Source organism: Lepisosteus platostomus, chromosome 7 (genome assembly GCF_059453375.1).
Source record: "Lepisosteus platostomus isolate fLepPlt1 chromosome 7, fLepPlt1.hap1, whole genome shotgun sequence".
Classification (NCBI taxonomy): Eukaryota; Metazoa; Chordata; class Actinopteri; order Semionotiformes; family Lepisosteidae; genus Lepisosteus; species Lepisosteus platostomus.
In genome coordinates, this window is record NC_142617.1 from 45013134 (window position 1) to 45037635 (window position 24502).

General features: G+C 36.1%; 1 protein-coding gene and 1 long non-coding RNA gene across 4 annotated transcripts in view; one reads left to right on the plus strand and one right to left on the minus strand.

The window, feature by feature from the left end:
* The first annotated feature begins 5280 nt into the window (after positions 1 to 5280).
* adamts17 (ADAM metallopeptidase with thrombospondin type 1 motif, 17) overlaps positions 5281 to 24502 on the plus strand; it is a 138423-nt gene continuing 119201 nt past the window's right edge. For 2 of the 3 annotated variants that reach the window (XM_088640730.1, XM_088640732.1), the window contains exons 1-3: positions 5281 to 5522; positions 6287 to 6672; positions 11688 to 11853. In XM_088640730.1, coding sequence (XP_088496856.1) covers positions 5450 to 5522; positions 6287 to 6672; positions 11688 to 11853 — 625 coding nt within the window. In that variant the 5' untranslated portion in view covers positions 5281 to 5449. The remainder of the gene's footprint in view (positions 5523 to 6286; positions 6673 to 11687; positions 11854 to 24502) is intronic. The other variant, XM_088640731.1, reaches the window with a different exon arrangement.
* LOC148658917 (uncharacterized) lies at positions 21297 to 23888 on the minus strand. Its single transcript, XR_015940256.1, has 2 exons — positions 23750 to 23888; positions 21297 to 21946 (listed from the first exon to the last, which is right to left on the minus strand). It is a non-coding gene; the product is annotated as an uncharacterized LOC148658917 (long non-coding RNA).

Here is a 24502-nt window from a genome sequence, read left to right on the forward strand (position 1 = left end):
AAACGTGTTTTTTGAAACTGTATCAAGGGGCTGGATTGACATTGAAGATATACAGAATAAGAATATTGGAAGCATGTAGTAAAACCCACTTACATGTCTGGAATACATATACTGTATTTAATTGCTTGGCATAAATTGTGGGGCAACAATGTAACCTGAATAAGCTTGGAAGCCCTTTAATTACTTAGTTTAATCTGCTGGACTGATTAAAAATCAAACACAATGCATTCTTTGCCCGTGGGAAAATACTCTAAGCTCCCTAGTCGCTGACTCTGTCATGACAGAACCTTGACTTCTTAAGCCTTGGAGAGGAAATCAAGGTCCTAGGAGGAATCATGCCAAAAACCTGAGGCTCCCAAAATGAGAAATCAAGGGAAGGAAGTGAGCTTAATCCTTTTTATGACCCATCCTGCAGAAATACACAAAATCGAGGACATATTCAGTTGGATTCCCTTTAAAGAATTACACAGGGACCCATTCACATGTAAAAGGGAGCTTAATTCCATCCTGGTGACCATTGCAAATGTCAGAGCTGTCAGTCTTCACAGGCTTTTTCAGACCTCGCGTTCACCTGCAGCTAGTTCTCATGTCGTCTAAATTCAACACACTTTCATCATCTGAATCAATGAGGAGGGGGACGGTGAAAACTAAGAAGTACAGTAAATGCTCTCTGTTGATTTATCAGAAACGCGTAGCAAATGTTCATCTACAATTAAGTGAAATGCATTGATCCTACAATTAAAGATTATGAATCAGCTTAATATATATGTATAAGCAGCTTTCCTCAGTTAAACAATGTGAAAAAATCTCTCACATTAAATTCAATCTTTTGATTTATTAACTCCTTTGAAGATAGATATTCTATGAGTGTGTGCTGTATCAGTGTTTTTGCTTTCGTACTGTTTTGTGTTTTGAGCTCTTGATTCTTTGATTAAAACCAACATTTTATATTTTAAATTTTAAATTCAATTAAGGATTCAAATAAGTCATCGGGAGTCCAGGAGTAATGAAAACCATAAGACACTGAGTACAGGATTGACCAGTACTTAAAGCTTGGGACATGCATTAACCACTGTTGTCCACTAGGGGGTTCCCATGTGACATTTACTTCTAATTAAGCACAAAAGCCCGGGTTCTTCACCTCCATTTATCAGATGGATTTGGGATAAATCGTTTAATCTTTCAATGTATCGGTTTTTTTTAAAAGATTATTTCATTCATTATTTCTCTGGTGCAAAACTCTAATTCAACGGGAAAAAGCACCAATAAGCCCACAAATGTTCATATTAACTATGACATTTGCACCAGCTTTGTCATTTTTCATGCTTTTTAAATACAATTTGGTGTCACTTCCTGTTTACACTATGGAGTATTCCCTATTTACAGAACATAAAAGACAAAAGTGAAAAACGTGGAAAAAATTAAAAAATTAAAGACATTAAAAATGTCTTTGATGATAATAGGCTGTATTGGGGTTTTCTGCCAAGCCACTGTAGCTGGGATATCGAGAAAGAGATCTGATCAGTTGCTTTGTTGTGTTGCTTGTTACGTTATCTTAAAAACACAAAACACTGGCTTCACTCTAAACTGTTCTCGCTGTAACTATTTACTTAATATAAAAAGAAATTTAGCACTGAATTATTATCCATTTTCCCTTCCTTAAATGCACTGTATTCAGGTCCAACTAAAAAACTGTCATAACCGTCACAGGGATAAAAGAAAATGCCACTAGGTTATAATTAAAAACTAAAAAAAAGTATGTTTCACTTATACGTAGCAATAAGAATACAAATCAAGGGGCTCTGCATAATTCCTATTTTATTTGGTAAGTGAAACGGTTAAATATGTGTACTGTTTTTGTACTGGAGCAAATACATATTTTTCACACTGTAAGGATATATACTGTATTACAGAAAAATGGAAATATTATAAACATACAAGCTTTTAAAAAGTTGTAAAACTGATATTTTACAAACAAGGAAATTTCTATATTTATTTCAAACTCCTAAAACCTACTTCTTCAAAATGGCCTCCTCTCATTTATAATGTGTTATTTTGTAATTTTATCTAATTTTGTCATGCGACAAAATACACCATTATAACAGCAAGAATCTATGTGTCTCATTAGGGCTCAATTGCGAATTGTTCCCATAGTGGATTGTTATATTCAAAACTTGTTTGTCTTCAGATAGTGACATTGTATTTTAAATGTAATGCCACCTGTATGTGGAGCATTAAATCACCTGTTTACTAAATAATGAATTCATAATTAATTAATGCATGGGAAAAATGATTAGATAATATGGTTTTGGAATAACTGGGTACTGGCATGTATGAGGAATTAGTTCTATACTACTCCCTCCATGTACTGTATAAGGCAAACAATCCATTGTTTGTTTGAAAGTGAAACTGGGTTAAACTGTGCCTTTAAGTATAGTTCTGTATAATTAAAACTCATGTTACATATAGTTCAGTACTATAAAACTAAATAATCTTAAAAATAGTTCCCCTATTTAGGAGTTAATCTATTAGGAAAGTTGCAATGGATCAGCATCCCATCCAGGGTTTTGAGTTTAACACAACTGAAGCCAGGATAAGCTCTGACCCGATGAGCTGTTGACTGCTGTGGCTTGGATATGGAAATTACCTGACCTACCTACTGGGAAAATTAAACACTGTGAACATCCTGCAGGGGGTAAAGCACTTATTATGCACAAATAACTTCTTTGTATGTTTATATTCTGCAAACTGAAAAAACATTTCTGGTCTATTTGTAATCAAAACTTGATTACTTTTTTTAACAAACCATTAACTTGCTTATAATAACCACATGATAAAAAAAAGTTAAGTGAAAGCTGTTAGAGGCATTTAATTTGAAATGCAGCCATGTGTTCTGTGTTATTTGCCTCTGGTTTCTATGTTTGTTATTTTTAGGCTCCTTTTTATTAGGTACAAAAATGCTCCTTGCAATTGATGTATTCCACCAGTTTCCATTTCTGCAATGAATATGGAGAAATATTGAGATATATCTTGACATGCTCCAGAAATCTCAATTAATTTATCCAATCCACTCTTGAAATTGTGAGAAAGACATTAAAATAATTTAGTAATGCTAATGTCCTTAAAGACAGTACATAAACAACTTTATCTACTGCATTATCTTATAAATACCAGATCCCACATGCTTTATTACTTTTGAATCAAACATATGAAACATTTTTCTAAAGAGTTACACTTCTCTAACATTTAACTGAAATACAATTGCACCTTTCTGTAACTAGCCTGTAAACCTGATGTGATTCTTACAATTTAAATAAGAGCAGAGATTTCCTTGTCTAGTAACTTGATTAACTGTGCACTTAAAAACATTTACGTAGTGAAAGATTTAAAATAAGTATGCATATTTACATCACAAAATCTAACTCTTAACCTTTAATTTTTAGTGGATAGGAATATAGCTTATATATACTTTAAGTATCTCTTTAAATTCTTAGGTTTAATGAGTACTAAGAATGCATTAATATTCTGCATTAATATAGCATTAATGTAGCTTACAATCACTGTAGAGAAAGTTGTATGTGAGTAAGGAAAAAGAACAGCTGTGCTTTTTTTCTTCTAGGCTTTACTTTTCACTTTCTGATATGTCAAGACATGAATCAGGAATCCTCTCTGATAGTTCCACACTTCTTTCACCTTGGCATCAAGCCAGCCAGATTTTGTATTTTATCTCAAATCCTTGTTGTTTATTTTGTGGGATTGAAAATTGTAAAGATTGCAATTATCTCCATTATGGGATTGGTACAAAGATGAAACAAGCATCCTCTTTTCAGTTTCTAGCAAAACCAAACAAGCAGTGCAATATCTAAGCTTTATGATCTCTTAAAACTCTTTGTTTAAAAAAAGAGATGGATTAGTAAATGTCAGTAGCATAGTTGTTAGAAACATTTCCTGCTCGGTGATGGGGACATTACTCAGCAAGAAATAACATTTATTTGTATATTTCATTAAGTATTATTATATTTGGTTTTCATTCCAGGTTGAGCTTAAGACTTGATTGAATTGAATCACTTATTGATGTTTTTAATTAGCTTTAATTACCAATTTTTCTTTAGTCATTGAGCATTTTGGGGTAGAGTGAGGATTACTGCTACATTGCTTTTCTTCACCATTCTGTGATCAGAATCTTAAACATTTATACATGTGTATTTTGAAATATAGTTTTGTTGCATCCGTTTAATAGGTATATTACATATGCCAATTTCCAAGGAAATGAGAACTAAACCAGCGACACAAGAAAACATTGTCAATACCTTGACTTATGTAATATAAAGTATGCTATTCACAAAATACTTTCCTCTGCATTATTAGTTGGGTTGGTTGCATTATATTACAATTAATGTGGTTATTAACAATATTAATATAGGCATTTCAGAGATATTTACCTCCATATAATGATTTAAGATTATTATGTGCCTTAGGGTATTTCAAGTCATAGGTACTACATAACGAATAGTTTCTTATGGCTCCAATGAGCTAAATTATTTCTTATCCACAGTTAATCCTTCATTTGATGGTAAAAATACCTTAAACGATTGCTGATTACTTTAATGTTACATTTTCATTTGTATTCATGAAAGAGCAAGGTCAGCATGATGGTGTGGTGGTTCGCCTTGATGGTACCTTGCTGTACTGGGGCCCTGGGTTCAATTCTGGACCTGGGGCACTGTCTGTGTGGAGTTTGTATGTTCTCCCCGTGTTCACGTGATTTTGGATCCTCCAGTTTCCCCCCATAGTCCAAAAACATACTGGTCAGATAATTGGCTTCTGGGAAAACTGGCCCTTTTGTAAGTGTGGGCATGTCTGCAACTGCCCTATGATAGACTGGCGTCTGGTCCAGGGAGTATTCTGCTTTGTGCTTGTTGGTTACCAGTATAGGCTGCTCCACAGCCCTGGATTGGTTTGAAGTGGTTAGAAAATGGATGGATGAATGGATTATAAATGCGCTGTTTATAATTTTAGAAATATAGAGCCAAAACCTCCCTTAACTATTAGAGGAATAAATCATACTAGCCGCAGATTCACAATTAAAACCACAGGTTGCAATATTTAGGCAAGGCTGAGTAAACCCTAAATAACCACATGTCAGCCAGTGTCAGTTTCTGTAGCTCCACCGAAACCACGTGTACGGTTGCCTCCCACTACTGTGATTGACAGTAGAAATAGCGAATCCAAATTTGAGGGTCTGTTTTGCAAACATTTCTAGCCCAATCCCGACGGGAGACGTTTATGGACATCAGAACAGGCAGGTCTGTTGTTTCAAGTTCAGTGTGCCTGCAGTGGTGATTAATTTTGCAAAGTTTGAAGAACTTCACCCCAGCCATAGCTTCCTCTGCAGGCGAGCTCGTCCTGTCCGCTGCAAAAAAGCTGAAGAACTGAGTTATTGTGTACCATGCGTGACAACCATGCACTCCAGCTTTTACTCTCTTCTCTTCTGGTGAGCATCGGATTCAGTATCATTTCAGGTAAGTGACTGTATCAAAATAGTAACGTATTTTATTTCCACAATTATTTCAGTTTAATTTAATCAGACTACACTATTTATATATCGTAAAATATGCATTATTCTTGAAATATCATCTTTGCATAAATACTGTATTTCGTGTTCAGACGCTGGTTTCTGCCAGGGTCGTCTGTTTGGATAATTTGTTGTTGCATTCATTTGCGAGTTATGAAACATTACATTAAATCACGAAACCGAAATTGTCATCGTTTGGTTAACGAGGTATAAAATGAACTTTAGTTGCTATGCATGGCTCGATAATTTTAATATTTTTTGGAGACGAGTGCGTTTTTTTCCGTTTATGCTTAGTAATCTAAATGAAGATGAAAGGGCAACGTTTTTCAAAGTTTTCTGGAAATTGTTAAAGTTGATGGATCATACTTTCCATTCATTATAACTTGGCGACCGACTCTAAAACTTGAGGACTGAATGAGAGGGTCTACCTGAATTACACATTCCATTCTGTTCGTGTTAGTCTCAAGCTTTTGTTTTATTGCATTTGTTTTCATGTTGAAAAGAAACCAATATAACACAATAACTGTGTGATTAATCCTGTACACATTTCAGAAAGAGTTCCCCCTGACTAACTATTCGACTATAGTACGACGACTGTACCGCACGTGTCTTTTGTTAGAACCTCTGACAATAAGCTCTGTTGAAATCTTCAGTACGTTATTCGGTTTGAGTTAGAATTTATGCACAATAATAAAAGTTATTTTATTTCAGCAGCGGATTCCGGAGACGAGACGGACTTGGTTGTCCCTTTTGCATTGAGCCCAGACGAGATCCACCTGTTGCGGGAAGGAGCCGGACGGAGCAGACGGCACAGATACCGGGGACACCGCTCTCTGCCAGACGCCGACAGCCAAGACTCGAAATTCGGGGAACATGAGGAAAACTTGTTTCTCCGATTGCCGGCGTTTGGGAGAGAGCTGTATCTGTATCTTAAAAGAGATGCAGGATTCCTCTCAGAGGGCTTTAAGATCGAGGAGAACGAAAATAAAAAAACTACGAGGAGGGCGCATATCCCTCAAAATCAGCTGTGTTTCTACACCGGACGAGTCCTGAATTACAGCAACTCTTTTGCATCACTCAGCACTTGCAGCGGCCTGGTAAAAGTTTTTAATCACATTTGTACTTTCATCTAAGTCTGTGGGAGGGTAATTGACATACTGATACAATTATGATGGTTATAGACAAGTTGTGCATTTATTTTAGGAGCAGCTAACTTGATACTCAAGTTTTCCCAGCTGATAGCCATGCACAAATGGCATCTATTCACAGCTGAGCCCAACATTATACAATACCAGACAGCTGAGAACTGCCACACCCTTGCCTAGTGTATCAGCAGAAGGGTGCATTAGGGCCACACACAGACTGTTTGCTGCTTAAACTCATTCTTAATCTGAGTTTTGAGGATGTTGTTTTTGTTCAAGTGGTCTAAGGCACTGCGTCTGGGTCTTAGGCATTTCAACAGGTGTGATTTCAAGTCTTGTGCTACACTTCCTGACAGCTCAGCATGTCTTCCTGTCTATTGTCAGGTTAGATGCACCAAACAGCCACCTCCTATTTGTACCAATTGTGATGTTCTTAAAAACTGGATACACCGTCTGTTAGATCCGTCTTTGGTAATGGCAGATTTAAAACGCAGAAGTGGGTATTGTAAACATAAAAAAGCACTGAAAGCCAAACTGTTAGCAAGGGTAATACTTTCAAAAGAATAAACAGACGTTTTCTTTGTCTTTGCTTTTTCTTTAGTTGGAGCTAACAGTTTGTTGTTTGTAAGGATTTAACAGTTTTGGCATAGATAAGTAAGTTATTTTTTTTCTATTTGGTAGCAGTTGTGTATTTTGAATTGAATGGACAGCGCAAGCTGATAGAGTTTACACAGAGGCAGAATCAAGCAGTCAGTGAATGAACTCTGTGAAAGGGTTGAGTAACACTATTATGATAAGCAGTGAACCAGCTTATTGAAGAGGCTGGACTGGGTTGCTGAGGCCCTAGGCGTTGTGAGGGCAGTGCTACCTCCTGTCTGACCCTGCGGCTAGTTGAGAATGATCCAAATTTTACAGTTGGACAGTCCTTCTTGTTGCCTGTGATTGGTAGACTTCTAGAGTGGCCAAGAATCTCTGCAGTACTGAGCTGTTTATCATCAGTCCGTGTTGTCATAGCTGTCAGTTCTTTTTTAATTTAGAGCTTTTTGTTTAACATTTGCTGGAAGTGAGTACAAAATGTGGTTATGTTGCTCTTGTAATTATGTGCATTGTCATACTGTATATGTCATTATATACACATAAGCCATTTGACTTGCATGATCAAAAATGTTTTCCATTTCATTTTGTTAAATACTGTCAGTAGTAAATAGTAATAAAAACCTGGTAAAACAGGTACTTTATTGAATAATGAATTGTGTTGTTTTTCATGCATTGTCCATTACAAGAAAGTATAATGTAGTGATGTAGTGGCATCATTATGATTTATGCTTGATGTGTCTACTTTCAATGGCCCTATAGCTCATAGAGTGTAGTCCAAAGAAGGTTTATTTTTACAGACATAAAATGAAAAACCGGTATATAATGATTAAAATCACAAAATAAAATCATTTATAGATTTAATATATAAAGTACACATATTGAGTTATAATAGATGCCTGATGAACTACAATCTAATTTGACTACATATCCTTACAATGAGTGAAAATGCAGACTTTTTTCAGTGGACAGAGCTGTGATGGTCTCTTGTGTTCCATTATTCCATTATTCTTTGCCAAATCAAAAGTTTTTGAAGCAACAGTAAAACAAACCTACAAAGTAATATGTACAGTAGGTCATACAGTGGCACTTTAAGACAGTTGTATTTGTACTGTAAAATCTCTTCTGCTCTTGGAAGACGTTCAATGTAAACAGAATCTTCTAATCTCCACCTAGTGGAGGCAATTGGATTTATTGTAACAGTTTTAGATTATGGTTTTCACTGAAGAGTGAAGTATTGGTCAAAATTGTAGTTTGTGCTGCAGATATTCCATTCATTTGAGCTTTAGAAAGAAATCCTTACATAGGCTAGAATTGCATTTTAAAAGTCATTCCTTCCGTATCACTGGGGCCTGGAAGACCAGCAGATGTCTCTTCAGTGGGGTGGGACTTTGCTTGTTTGCAGATGGCATTTGAGAAGCAATGCACTGACTACATAACATAACCCAGCTGCTGTTTAAAAGCATTTGGATGAAGGAACTCCTTAACAAGTACCTGCTGTACTTTCTTATTCATTCTGCAATCTGTAGAATTCTGTCCTGACACTTATTCTACCTTTTTGTTTTCTACTGTTCCAGCAAGGAAAAAGGGATTATTTATATAACTACTTAAAGTTTATATAACTATATAATTTAATTTTCCACTTAACATCTTATGTGAAATGCAAATAATTGAGTAATTGAATAATAAAAGTGGAAAGATGAGATGTCATAACACTTCAGGTTTTAGCATTTTTGTTTAATGTGTACTCAGTGTGTGTTTTCTGCCTTATGTTTTCTTCTTTATTTGAGATGCTTCTGATCATAAGGATCTCAATCAATAACCCACATTCGCCTGATAATATCTCATAACTTGGAATCACTTTGTTCATCCTTTCCTTTTTATTTTTTAATACCAAGGTGTAGATGGGGAAAAAAACTTTTTTTCCAGCTATACCTTTCCACCTATATCATATAACTGATTGTAAAAACTGGTGACACATTCTTTCAAACCCTTAAATTGTAGCATCTGAAATAGAAAAAATATACATAAGATTCCTTACTGGAGCTTTTACATAATATCCAAAACAAAGCATAACTCTGTGCTTGACTGAACAATTAATATGTTGTGATAACAAAGTAATGTCTGTCAAGCATAATAAATAGATCAAACATGTTTGCATTGACAAGCTTTGCTCCTAGCTACACTTGCCAGGAGATGCCCTTAACTAAGTAGTAATAGACGTATTTGAAAATACTGTATGTTATCTTCCCATGCCTTCCTACTTGTTCTTTATTTCTTTTATTTAAGCTTCTTTCAGAAGCAACATAGTGAGTCATCTCTCTAGTGCTGCTCAGTGGGTGTTTTCAGTTTGGCATTTGAGTCAGTGTGATCAAATGTTCCCTATTATCATTATTTCACTGGAAAAAGGTAATGGAATAATTAAAAACAAATATACACATATAGGAAAAGGCATTGTTTTTATGTATTTCTTCTGATGCAGTTATGTGCAGCTGGTTTTTGAGATGCCTATAAATTATGTTAATATGAACTGTAATTAGAGGGGTCACTTATCTTTGTATATCCAGAGTGATAGCTACAGTTACAGAAGTAGTTTGAGACAGTGATAGTATAGTGCAAGTGGCACTGCTATAACTGAGCTTGGCATGCTTTGTACAGAGAGAAGAAAACATCACATGGCACTCCAGGTGAAATTTTACACTTTTTATTAGCACATTCATTTTTAAATCCCAGTTATACAGAATGCAAATGAATTAAAACTGTCATTAATACTGCATGCCATATGTTCCTTTGTGTAAATATTTTTGTTATCAAAAAGGCGTATGGTACGGACTGAATGTTTTCATCTGTTTTCATCTGTTGAGAGAGAAGCTTTTTTTTTTTAGCAGAACACACCAGGGTGTTCTCACTTTGTCCACTGAAGTGTTCTTCCCACTGAAGCCTGAGGCATCTCAGTGGAACTTAAATAGAGGGTTCAAATCTCCTGTATACATCTGTTTTGTGAATGCTTTTATCTTTTTTTTATTTTTACTGCATTTGGTAAGTGCCTTGAAGTTGACAGCACTGTGTGTGTGGTAGGGAAAACTCCTGGTCTGTTACAGTTCAGTGGTGGCATTATTCTTTGCCTTGTGTTTATATGACATTTGACAAGCAGATTCCTAATTAGTGTACCAACCACTGTGATTCCTTGCAGTGATATTAGACAGTTATATTAATTATGGAAATACAAATTTTAACTAGCCTTTGCTGTGTAACATTGTTAGGAATAAGAACCATCTATTAAGAAACTTCTGATTCTGCTTTACATTAATACTGCCACAGAAAGTTACTTTGGTCTTATTAGGGCTCATCAGCATGATGTGGCTATACTTTTTTCAAAGAAATGGGTGTACTTGCATATCTTATAAGGAAAAAACACATTTCTGTATTATGGCAATAATTCAGTATGATTTACTGGAATGGAAATGTTTTTTTGGCTTTGTGTGTTTTACAGTTCTTGGAAGAAGAGCTATCTAAAGAAACTCTTAGATCACATTAATTAATCCCTATAGTCAATTATATTTGTTACATGTTCTAGCCTCAAAACAAGTAAATACATTTCTTTTCAAAAGACCTCTCTGTTGAAGACTACTGGACAAGAACATTCTTATATAATTAGGTATGAGTTATCATAACCTGCCCATACTTATAAATTGTATGTCGAACCTGAGGGTGTCGGAGACATCCGTTAATCCAGTCGCTCTTATTATAGTTAGAATCAAGACTTTTAGGCTCCTAATGATCATATATGGATATTAAACAACATTATTATACAAATAAGTGAATTACATTGAAGATTTTGCACCTGCTGTAAGACGTAGTGTATTTTCTTACAACAGACCTGCAACATCTATGCAGGAGATGTGTACTTTATTTTTTAATTTCACATGAATATTTGTTGTTTTTTGGCAGTTTTCATTCAGATGTTTTGAGTCTATTTGAAATTGAATTGTTCTGGAATAGCATATACACTTTCAGCTGATGCATTGAATTGTGCTGTGTAAGAACATGCAGAGCAGGAAAAATGAGTCCAGTTCTGGCCTTATTTACATTTTAAACTGATCTGTTAGAACAGATTTCTTTTAAAACATGCAGGAAATTGTTTTCAAGTATAATTATATTTACTGGAATTTCTGTTCATACTCACACTATGTTCTTTGTGTGTGTTTTGAAATGATACATTGAGTGACAAACTATAGCCTACCTGTCTAAATTTAAAACTAAGGAGGTGTAAGAATGTATTTACTTTATTGGGTGGTTTACTGTATGTACTTATTTATTGTTTCTGATATCATTTCTCATAATCCTGATTTTATTTATTGTCTTTTTGCTTATAGACTGGTCTTATCCAAATTGGAGAGGAGAGGATGCTTATTGAACCAGTGAATGGCACCCAAAAATCTTTCATTGGCATGGAGCACAATGTAATTAGACAAAAACGATCTTTACGTTCAAGCTCCTGGAGCTCTAAAACACATCCTGAATACTGCACAACTATTCCAGGTAAGGATGATAAGTGTTCAAACTGTTTTTAACAGATACTAATTTATTTTATTTACTGTCAAATAAAACATGCTTAACAGGTAAATGTGCTTTCTGAAAGCATTGATCATTGATTAGGTTCCATAGCTACATCAAGTCCAAGCTGCGTCATTAGTTAATTGTTAATTGTGATGGGGATTCCCAAGTAATGGTGCAGAGCTCAAGAGCACTGGTGGGTTTGGGTAGATTTGAGATGGTCAGGTTCTCCATAGCTCATTATGCAACACCTGCTGTGCCCCTGCATACTTTTTTTGTCAGTGAAAGATGCTCCACTTTTCCAGTCAGTGAAGTTGATGGGTGATCATATTGGAGGATTGAAGGACTGCTTGAATGTCCTCATTCTTGCTGTTCTGTATAGTGATTTAAGTACAGTAGTTAGCAGAGCTGACAATTTGTGAATCCAAACTGAGTGGACAGAATAAAAAAGCGGTTACATTTGAAAAACAAAATGCACTTAAAAATGCAGTTAAAATAATAGCTAATAAAATAATAGTGGGAGGAGTAATTATCTACAGCAGCCAGATTATTTAGTCAGCACTGTTGGTAGATGATTTTGTATCTGAAACTTGTGCCATTATGATGAGGAGAAATACTAGTTACACCTTCATTTCCTCACACATAAACTTAGGAGGATATTGTATAGTGATAATGTATTGTTTTCAACTATGACATCCTCTGTACCAAAGCAATTGTGATTGCTTTTTTGCTCTGTCAAAACCCAAAACTTTAATTTGCTAGAAATTAATTTACTGGGTATTTTAGTCTTTCAATGACAATAACTGAGTATTGCATGATAACTGGTCTATTCAGATAGTTATTTGGGAAAGTTAATAATTTAATTTGAAAACATACAGTAGATATGAATTTCAATTTGTGTTACTCTTCTTTAGAAGTTTATTGAATTTTCCTTTTCTAATCTTTGCCACTGTTTCCACTCATCATGTCCCAGTGCAATTATTTAACAATTGTGGAGAACCAAAAGTAATAAATCATCTCCATCTCATAGCAACATTTATAAGTATTAGTAATGCTTTGATGTTTCAACTGTATTTACTGAAAAGGTGTTGTGAGAAAGCACAGCTGTTTCTTACTTTTTATGTGCATTGCAGTGATTGAGCTCTTGTCTGAACCTGCTATTCCTCTGCTATGAATGGTATCAGATGAAAATGTGTCTATCCCCTTCTGTCTTACATTATAATGTTTTGCATATTTGAAGCCCTGTGGCATCTTTTGCCAAGTTTCCAGATTTTTGAACCATGAAATTCATATTATGAGAATAGGCCTCTCATCTTTTGAGATAGAGCCAAAGCCTTCAGCCCTGCTTATTTTAGAAAACTTTGGAAAAGGAAAAATCTTTGGAACACTGTTGTACAGTGGGATTTGTAGTTTTGCTATGAATTTGATTGCCAATCATTGCATCTGAAAGCCTTTTGCAAATAGTTCTGTGAGAGTGCCTCGGTTCATCATATTCAAGAGTCAGTATCTTTGTCTTTTGATTTAGCATTTCATGATGAATAGGATAACAAATATATATTTAAAAAGGTTACTTTCAAAGTAATTATGAAGACTATGTTCTGTATAATTGTGTTACTGTGTGTTTTATGTACTGTGCCATTAGTGTACAAAGATTCTAGAACATAAGAAATGTTACAAACTAGACAAAGGCAATACTGACGCATCTATAGACAAAAAATGGAAACATCATTGAAAGGTTATTTAATATGGTGTTGGGTCACCATGTGCAACCAGTACAGCCAGTATGCACAATGGCATAAAGTCTACCAGCAATTCGAATTCTCTAGGAGGGATGTAGCACCGTTTTTCCACAAGGAAGTCAGTGAACTCATGCCCTCTTGATGGAGGTGGAAAATGCTGTCTCAGGTGTTGATCTTGTACATCCCACAAATGCTTGATTGGGTTATGATCTGGTGACTGAGAAGGCCATGACATGGACAACCTCAGTGTCAGGCTCATCAAACCACTAGGAGACCACACTTGTTCTGTGGATGGGGACATTGTCATCCTAGTAGATTCCCCTCCATGCAGGATGCTGCAACTTTGGCTGAAGAAGATTATGCAGTACCATTAAGAACATCATAAAGGTTAAAAAATGAGAGAAGTCCATTTGGACCATGAAGGATGATTCATCTGACTATATCACATTGTTCCTCTGTCCCAGAGATCATTGCCTATGATTTTTTAAGCCATTAAGCTTATAAACATACATTGGCCTGTGAGATGAGAGATTTATCCACTGCAACCCGACTGTGATATCCACTATGTGGAGTTTTTGGTGGAATATTTTTGATTAAATTTTGTGATCATGCCCCATGTGGAATTTTGTAGTCAGTTGCTTCCCTGTAATTGCCTTCCAATTTGATTTAATGTATAGATATTACAAGTTTGGAATATGTGCTTCTTCATACTGTTGCCCTTTGATCTCTGAGGGAAAGATATCAATAGCAATGCTGACATCATCTTAGACACTGTTGTTAATGAAACATCGGCAAGTTGATCAGTCTTGGTTACAGAACCACCTGTCATCACATTCCCACAACCACTCCTTTTCAAAGTCACTGAGGCCTCCTAGTAGGCAGCTAGGCCTGTCCAGCATTTTAATAGCTGACCCTGAGCAAGCTGATAAGTTTTTCCTTAATTTTAATAGATGATCAATGCCTCTGTAGAAGCACTTTGCTTTCAATATACTAGGTGTCACTCATTTACCCTAGTGTTTATATTTTTTCATCCACTAATTGTAGCTTTTTTAGTTTCTTAGATAATTGATGCAAGAGTTCCATCTAGCAACTTTGAAAATAGCCTGGGTATCAATCTGATAACATGGCTGGGTAGCTTGTTTCTGACTTTGACCACCACATACTTTCTATATGTGCACTCTGGTCCATGTAGAACTATTTGTTCTGAAGAAGTCCATTGGGTTGACTTTGTAAGTGTCTTTAAGAATATGGAATGTTTGAATGAGGTCCCCTCGTAATATTTTTTGTTCAAAACTGCAGACACTCAGTATTTTTATTAAAAGAAGAACAATGTAATTGCTTCCAGAACTTTTTTGTAACATGGTGACCTCAAGAGTATGCGATATTCTAAATGAGTTTTTACTCATGTATTATATAATTTCAAAACAGCCTAAGTACATTTTGCTGTTTCCACATTTCTCACTATAATAAAAGTTACTTTAAAACTAGGTATACAACATATACTGTAGTGATGTAATAATAAGTATTTGCATTTGTATAGCTTTTTGAAATCCACTTCATCCACTACTTACAGTATGTGCAGCACTCACCCAACTGATGCATGGCAACTATAAGCCAGATGTGTTACTGCACAGCAGATCAGGTAGGGAAGTGAGAAACTGTTTCACCAGTTGAATTAAGGGAGACCTTTTAGGCCAAATTGTGTAAGTGCAACTTAACCCCCTACACTGTATGTGCACCCCTACACCCAGGTGTCAGGGGACCTTTATTATTTAATTCAAATGATAAAACTTCTGCAGCTTAGTGTCCCTAATCACTGGGGCATTGATTTGGAAATTTTGGTCCAGATGGAATAGTGCCACCTACTGGTTCATCAATGGCTACTTGGTTTTATTCAGAGATCTATCATCCCAGTACTGACTAGGCCCAACATTGGGAAACTTCTGAATCTGACAAGGTACATAGTGAACATAGTAATATAAAGATATTTATATCCTAAAATAACAGGGGCCTGTGGAGTGCCTTAGCTGGTAAAAAGGCATTCACCTGAGTGCAGGTCCTGTGTGAGTGAGTTCTATGGTCCAGGACTCACTGCTTTAAGCTGTGTTAAGTTGACTACTAGTTGACTATGACCTGTTTTCAGCAAGAGTTGGTACACAATTAGCTGAGTGTTGCTGAGGGTAGAATGAAATTAGTTGACCAGGACTCTCTTGGCAACACAGCAATATTTGTAGCATCGCAGATTTGGGTTTGGGACTCTCTTGGCAACACAGCAATATTTGTAGCAACCCAAGATTTGGGTTGCTGCCAGTGATGAACACACCTCTCCTCCAATCAGCAGTGCACCTGACTGGATCATGGGGCTGTCACCTTTGATCAGTGGGTGGGTCAGAAGAGTCTGCTTATATTTCCTCATTCTCTCTTGTGTGTGGTCTGGGGTTTGTAGCCATGAGGCAAGATGTGAAAACACATAATAGGCAATTTCAAAAGGTGGGTATTATAAAAAATAATTGCGATTTTGTAACATGGGTTACATTGAATGCTAATTCTCCACAAGTTAAAGACTTAATTTTTTATGAGCTACGTTTTGAAGAATATTTAGATATTTAGAACCATATATGCTGTCTGTATTTATTACTGGTATTGCTTGTATAAAGAACTCTAACTTGTTAGTTAAGCAAAGCCTGACTTTTCTTAATCAAATTTATCATCTCCAAGCTTCCCATTGCCGTACAAATTATCCTGTGGTTTAGTTCTAATTTTAATTTCCATAACTTTGCATTCAATAGAAATAAAGTTTGTTGGTGTATAATTCTATTGTTAGTGTTTGTCATCCTTTTCAGTTCCTGAAGATTTGTAAATCCTAAGTGCTTTCAGTACCTGTAACACTTGCACTTGCTTCCTACTAGTACCATTCAATATTGTACTTTGTCTTTCCTTAACCCAGGACAACTAATTTTTTTCATTTAAGGTTTTACAATTGAAGATATCAATAACATGCCATATGTTATAAAAGAAGCACCTACTAGTTAGATTTCCAGGGTAGCATACACAGAAACAACATCAAGGGATTTTCAAAGAAACTTTGACTTTGACATGAGAAATCATGGAGTGGGGAGACCCATGATGAATGATATTCCATCTTGATAAGAACAAAATGATCCAAATTGGTAGTAGGTATATACACTATACATATTGCATGAACAATACTGTGCTGCAGGAAGCTACAAATAAAAGAGACCTGGGAATTTATGTAGAATATTCAATGTCCCCAAATAATACAGGGAGGCAATAAAAAAGCAAACAGGATGTTGAGTACTGTATACAGCACAAAATGTAGCATTTACATCCAGGGGCAATATGCTTAAGCTTTACAATGTATCAGTAACACCTCACTAAGTATATTGTGTTCACTTTTGGTCCGCATTCTACAAAGAGGTTATTGTATCTTTCGAAAGAGTTAAAAAAAGGCAACAAGTTCAATTCCTGGGTTTAAGGGACAGTTACATACAGATATTTTAAGGGAGTTCAAGCTTTTCATTCTAGAACAAAGGAGATTGAGTGGAGATTTGGTCCAAGCATTTAAAAACTTAAAAGGGAATTAATTTCAAATGGAGTATGGGAAATGCTTCTTTGCTCATAGACTTGTAGGTATTTGGAAAAGGATTCCCTGCCAGATTGGCCCAAAATCTGTCTTCTTTTAAGAAATGCTGGACAGATTTGAGATTTTTTCAGCTCCAAAACTATTGTGTCTAATGGCGTCCTCTTGTTTGCAACCTTTTTCATGTTCTCAATTATTGCCTTTAATAGTAATCAGTTTATTATATCATTTACATGGTCCTGAGATGAGAAGCTTTGGCTTGGGTTTTAATATTATAAGCATTTCATCCAGAGTGACAGAATTGCTTTCATGAGTCATTAGTCAGCAAAGTAGATATAATTTCATCTGATGTACTGATGTTACAGCTACTACTGTCTCTCCATACTAAAACCTCCACTTCTTTTTTATGCTTTGTGATAGTGCACTTTTATAGCAAATGTTTACTGCATACCACTAAAATATTTGATAATCTTTAAATAAATGCATTCTGTAAGCTCCTATCTCTGAATAACGTTTTATGAAATTAGTGACTTGAGAAATAACTATATGACTATCACTTTACTTCTGTTGTGTTCTTGCCCCAGCTGTATAGGTGTAAAAGCTTTGGTTTGGACAATAAAATAGTTACAGGTGTTATAACTATTCACTGCTTTCTATCACCTGGTGGCTTCGAGCAGGAATGGCAATATTAGGTGCCAGATTTGGAAATTCTTTCCTCTGCACTCATGTCTGCTTGAGATTGAGGTGGGGCCTGCCAGATTCCTCTTCCCTAGTGACTGCTAAAAAGCTTCAATAAGTGGAGACCATTTTACTTTTCCCCCTCAACCACTGCATCCCTAGAGAATCAGGATACTGACTGGAACAGACTTTATATTCATTAAACTCCATGTCCTGAATATTTCATAGAGTTCACCATTTACATCCCAGCCAGCTGAAGTGCTCTTTGTACAGCTGCAAAATCTGGATGTATGAAATTGTATCATATTGCAGAAAAAAAACAGCAGAACAATTGATGGAGGTAAAGAGTTGGTGGATTTATTGCAACCAGTACAGTATAACGTTAAGCAAATGAGAACAGAGGTTTTAAATACTAGTACTGTGGCAAGCAATTCACATAAAGAAAAGACATATACAGTATCTGCTGAGACTGATATGACTGTATTTGACTATTATTTTTATTAATGATGTATACCTATGCACAGGTATGTAAAGACTTGCACATTCCTTGTAATGGAAGAAGCTTTATATTACGTAAAAAGTGTTAACTGTTAATGTTGTGAAGTAATAAACGAACTATGTTAGATAGATAGATAATACTTTATTAATCCCGTAGGGAAATTGATGTGTTACAGCAGTCCATCCCAAGACAAGCAAAAAAAGACATCAGAATAGTTATAAAACAAAAGACGACAAAATAATAAAAAAAAATAATAAATAACCTGTTTGTTATTAGAGTTACCCTCATACCCCTGGATGCGAGTGCTATGCTGAAAAAAACAACAACCATTAAATGATAAAAATACGTCCGTGGTACCATAAGATATCAAAGTCTCAGTTCTCATGTGTCTCATGGAAAAGGATAACAAAAGAAATTACCGTTTTATTATTTTTAACTTATTATCATCCTTAAAACACTTTGTTTTGTCCTTTACTGTTATAATACTAAAATAACTCTTTATTTTGCTGATGTTTGTACTGATGCAGTTTATTAAACTTTTGGTCTTTTTAGGATAACATTCCAAACTGAAAAAGAATCATACCCCTGGAAACAATGAAGCACATTGTTCTCAACAATTAGTGCACACTTCTAAGGAATGAGTCGTTCAGTTTTAGACAGGTGTTATGATGAAATTGGCTTTAGGTTGTGAATTTCTTCCGAAATAGAGGGAATTAAAATAATGTTGGAACTTGTTTAACTGCAGTAAGCGTTTCCATTTTCTAAATGCTAATACATTTGAACATGTCTTTCTTTGTGTGGTGTTTCCTCCTCAGATTATAATAATAATAATAATAATAATAATAATAATAATAAAAAACTTTATTTTATATAGCGCCTTTAAAGGTGGCTTCTCAAAGCGCTTTACAGGATGACAATAACAATAAATAAGAAGACTACAACAATAAATAAGAAAATTTCACAAGACAGGACACAATTATAATTACAACAATACAACAATAACAATAGAGGAGACCGTGGAAGATGGTATTAAGAAGAGCAGAGGGGTGAAGAATGGAACCAGTTAAGTAAAGGCTTTTCTGAAAAGGAGGGTTTTGAGTCTGGATTTGAAGGAGTTTAGAGAAGGTGACTCTCTAATATCCTTGGGCAAAGAGTTCCAGAGCTTGGGGGCATAGCAGGAGAAGGCCCTGTCGCCCATACAATGTAGAAGGGCTTGGGGGACAGTAAGGAGGGCAGAATTTGAAGAGCGGAGGTTGCGAGGTGGGGAGTAGGGCGATAAAAGTTCAGACAGGTATTGAGGTGCCAAGCCATGTAAAGCCTTGTAGGTGAGCATGAGGATTTTAAAGTCTACGCGGAATTTGACCGGAAGCCAGTGCAAGGACTCCAGGATAGGAGTAATGGGAACACTTGCACTAGACCTGGTCAGGATTCTGGCTGCTGAATTTTGGACATACTGCAGCTTGTTCAGAGTAGATTTAGATACCCCAGGGAGCAGAGCATTGCAGTAGTCAATTCGAGAGAATACAAATATGTTGATCAGCTTTTCAGCCACAGTTAATGATAGCATAGGGCGTAGTCTTGCGATATTTCTAAGGTGAAAAAAAGATGTTTTGACATTATACATTTAGGCTGCTAAGGTAGACATTCAAATCTTTCCTGGGGTCATGAAAACAATGCAAGGTGTGGCTATTTGAGTGCTTATTCCTTCCAAGGTAAATCCTCATCGATCTTGTAGATGTGGGGATCATGTGTCAAGGCATCTGTTAACGGCAGGAAGTTTGCATTACGAAGAATTACAAAAGAAAATGCAAAAAACACGAGCTCTCCAGCAAGAGTTTATGCAAAGCACATGCAGGTAATGCTAACAGACCAAAAAGCCAAACTCAAAAGCATGTTTATGCTATTTTTTACATTACCATAAAATTTGGTGAATTTTAGGTACAGTACTTGCTGGGAACCCAGTCCATTGCAGGGCACACACATTAAGAAACAAAATAAAGATGACTGTTATCCTATACAGCATGTTTACAACTTTGGTAGGACACCCAACCACCAAGCAAAACCCCACAGTTCCATGGGGAGAATGTCCAGCCCCACACAGAGGCAACCCCAGCTGTTATTAAACCTAGAGTGCAAGAGCTGTGAGGACACAGTCACCCAGTTGCTTTGATATTTAAAACTTAGAAATTATTTAAAGGTTTAGAGGGTTATTTTTTTGACTATACAGGCTGTGCTGCTATATGAAGGCACTTTATGTTGCATAATGGGTAGTTATTAAATGCACATATTGTTGATAAAGGTGCATCTAAGTCTCCTCTAACATGGCATTTTCACCCAATATTGTTGTAATACAGTTTGTGTAATAGAGTTGCTGCCAATGCTGATTTCTGCACTGCTAGAACATGGATTTGCTGCCCTCTGATACCAAGACTGTGGCATTTCTGTGGCCTGTGGTTTTGTTTCTATGGTCCCGTCCTTAAGCATCACTGGCGAGACTGTAACTCAAGTTGCTACCCTTTCCCAGAGCATCCCCTAGTCTTATGATGTAACTGTTGGTGAGAACCTGTCCGATGCTATCAACCACCTCAGATTACTTAGTGTTACATTTCCCCTCTGCAGTCAAACCCCTTAGCTTCCTGCTGAGGTCAGTGGTTCAAGTAGCCGAATAACCAAAAAGGGATTGTTTCTTTAACCTGATCTTCTCTCTCCCACCCAAGCAGGATACTCTAGTCCAAGGGTCAGTAACCTACAGTATGGCACCATTACCGTTATGGACATGTGATTGCACATGCAATGAAAGTATAATAAGCCGCAAAGAAACTACGTTAAAAAATGATACAAATTATTAAAACTGTGCTTGACTCTTCTGTGACTCTCTATAACATGCTACCCAATGAAAGCTCTTTGGTGTGAAAAAAATCACTTGGTTTATTTATTGCATTATTATTAGTAGGGCTAGTCTATTGTTTTTCATAGGAAAGCTCACAATCCGTAGCACTGATAACATTTTTCACATTGAAGTGTAAAGTCAAACATTTTGGACAAAACGGTAGTTGCTAAGAAATCAAATTTAGTTGTTAGCTTTTCTCAGCCCTTTTTGATGAGATGGTGAGATGGTGGAGATGGGGACCTCCATTCATCAAAATGTTTCTCCCCTTACCCTGGTACATCTCCTAGTGACGGGGCTATGACAGGGACGTCTCCCTGCCATCCCTTTCAGCTGGCCTCTCTCTAATTAGGGGTTTTTGGCCTCCAGTCCAACCGCTTCTCCTCCACTATAGCCTCCTCCATCCCATACCACCTGTGGAGGTTTGTAGGAGGGTTGTAGATCAACCCTGATCAGAAAGCCGTGACATATCTCTCCTCTTCCATCTTTGTCAACTCCATGACCACCATCTCTTTACGTGCCTTCTTGTTGGCTTTGGACCATAGACAAAGAGGCTGTCTCCATCCTAGTCCTGCTCGACCTGTATGGATTGAGCCAGCCACCTCCAGGTGTTGCATCCTGTTCACTGCCTTCTGCACTTCATCTTATTCCCTCCAACGTCTTCTAGTAAGCACCTGTACGTTGACAACTCAGATTGTCAGGCCACTGGCCAAAAATAGACTGTGAAACTAATGTATGTGTGGTAATGTTTCTTGCAGACATAACCACACATATGCAGTATGAATGAACATAATCTCTGTCTGTGAGGTGCAGATCAAACTGTTAAGGGTCTTTTTGAAACATGGAAGCCATTTGTTGAAATTTTTTTCTCACGACATTGATGCCTCAGCTTTCTTCTATTTCCAACCTAAGACTTAAAATTTTCAATTTCTCATCTTACCTTTCATGCACCAGACAGTGAATACAGGAAATATTTGATTTAATGTCTTGTTTCTGCCAAGATAGCATGACAAGGTGACTGTGACACTTTAGGAATCTATATATAAGATTTATTTTTTCTTCATTTATACCAATGATCTAGAATAGCGATCAGCACACATTCTGGCCAAAAAGGAATGCTATACATTTATGGGCTAAAGAACTCTTCAACAGAGAAGACTTCAGGAGGGCCCGATTCAAGGAAAATATTTCAAATCCTTAAAGGCATGCTTTCTGTAAAACAGAGCCTCCTGTAACAGTTTTTAAATGCATTTACCCATTTGTGTAACTGGTTTGTGTTTCTGTGTTCATACCAAAATTCATAATAATCCATAGGAATAGTTTCTTTCAGGATTGCGAATGCATGAATCAGGTACCATTATCGTCTTCTCTTGTTAAATATTGAAACAATTCTGGTTTTTAGCCTGTCACTGCAGTCCGGTAATATAGCTATTTACTCTTCTTTGGATGGATTTCAGAAGTTGCTTTTCAAGGTGACCAATTTGTAAAGATTATACTACCTGGGGTCTCAGTTTCCTACTGCATAACTTTTCTACATTGCCTAGAAGATGAAAATGATGTCTTTTGAAAAGCTTACTGGCACAAGCAAGAATTGCCTTTTTCATTTGTATTTCCCAAGAGCAGTGGTTCCTAACCCTTGTCCTGGAGCAACACAGTGTCTTTTGGTTTTTGATGAGTTATTAATCAAAGGCTCATTGATTTCTGTTTTCTTTGTGGAACATATTTGTAAATTTGTTTTCAGCTTTTAAAAGGTCAAATAAGAATGGTCATTGTTATCAATGCTGTATCAATGTCTGAATTTCAGGACTGCACTCATTCAGTAATGTTCCACGAAATGTAACCATCTGGACCTCACTGTCACTGTGGGAGTGTCTGATTGCAGTGTCATTCCCACCTACTGTTAGTTTGGTCATTACACATTGATCAACTAGTAAGAGCTGTTTAATCAGAAATAACAGAGAGCAAGCTGAGAAGTGCTGTGTAAAGTTCTGTGTGCTGAAGTTGGAAACAATACCCTTGAATTAGAGTATATTTGACACTCGGAACTGAGCAAAGAAAAAAAAAGTTTAAGCACTGAAGAACATCAGTTGGAATCCAACTGAAACCATGTTCTTCCAGAAACAGGTTTGAGGAATCACTCTAAAATCATATTACCATACAGAGAATTTTAGTTTATTTTTGATTATCATTTTAACCTTTTAATGTCATAGAAGTGCATTTCTGTAATAATTTGTTAAATTTTGTAAATCTATTTACTGTATGTGTGGGTGCTGCATTACAATGTTCCATTCAGTTGGTATTACTCCTATCTTTATGGAAAGTTGGAAGAGTTTTGTTAACAACCTTTGAATAACATATCTTGTTTTCCTTATATACAATAGGTAGAATACCATCAGGCTTTTTTATTTTAAGTTTTTGTCTTAAACTGCCTCTGTTATACTTTACACTATTTAATATAGAACTTTATCTTTACTCACCCCAAGGCAGGATGTCTATTGTTTCACTGGCAGTACTGTGAGTGACATATTTATTCAGCTTATTAGCAGTTTGTTACTATCGGTTTTCTCTTTCAGGATTACCCCTCTCCTTCTGCTTCTCTTAAGTCTCTTTCTTGAAATTGTGTTAGCCTTTGCTTTGGGCTCAACCAGTACTGTTCCAGAATACAATTCAAAGCCAAACCATATGATGAAAACAACAACAAACTGTTCACTCATCTCTGTTTTATAAACAACTCCTGTGGTTTCTTGGGCTCCTGTATTTTTGCAGGGACATACTGTACCACTCCCTCCCAGTATGGCGCTGCTGAACTTTTAGCTCATCAAAGATCTATATCTTGAAAGATGTAAGGAGAGGGGAGCCTGTCTGCTTTTCCTTTTAATCCCTAAGCAGATATGAGAGTCATGTGTACTAAAATGCACAGAAATTATTTTCCAAACTGAGGGGTGGATAGTAAAATATTTGGTAATTCTAAAGAAATCTTAAAAATGATTTTGTTACAAAGTTTTTATTTGCCAGTATAATCATAGCTAAAAACAAGCTAGATAGTAAAATATTTGGTAATTCTAAACTATTGTTAAAAAAGGATTTTGTTACAAAGTTGTTATTTGCCAGTATAATCATAGCACATTTTCTGTAATACTTTTCTGGGGGACTCTTTCAGAAATACTTAAAAGCAAGATCTGATTAGATTTATGTTTAATTCATCACAAACAATGATTTTGATTAGGCCT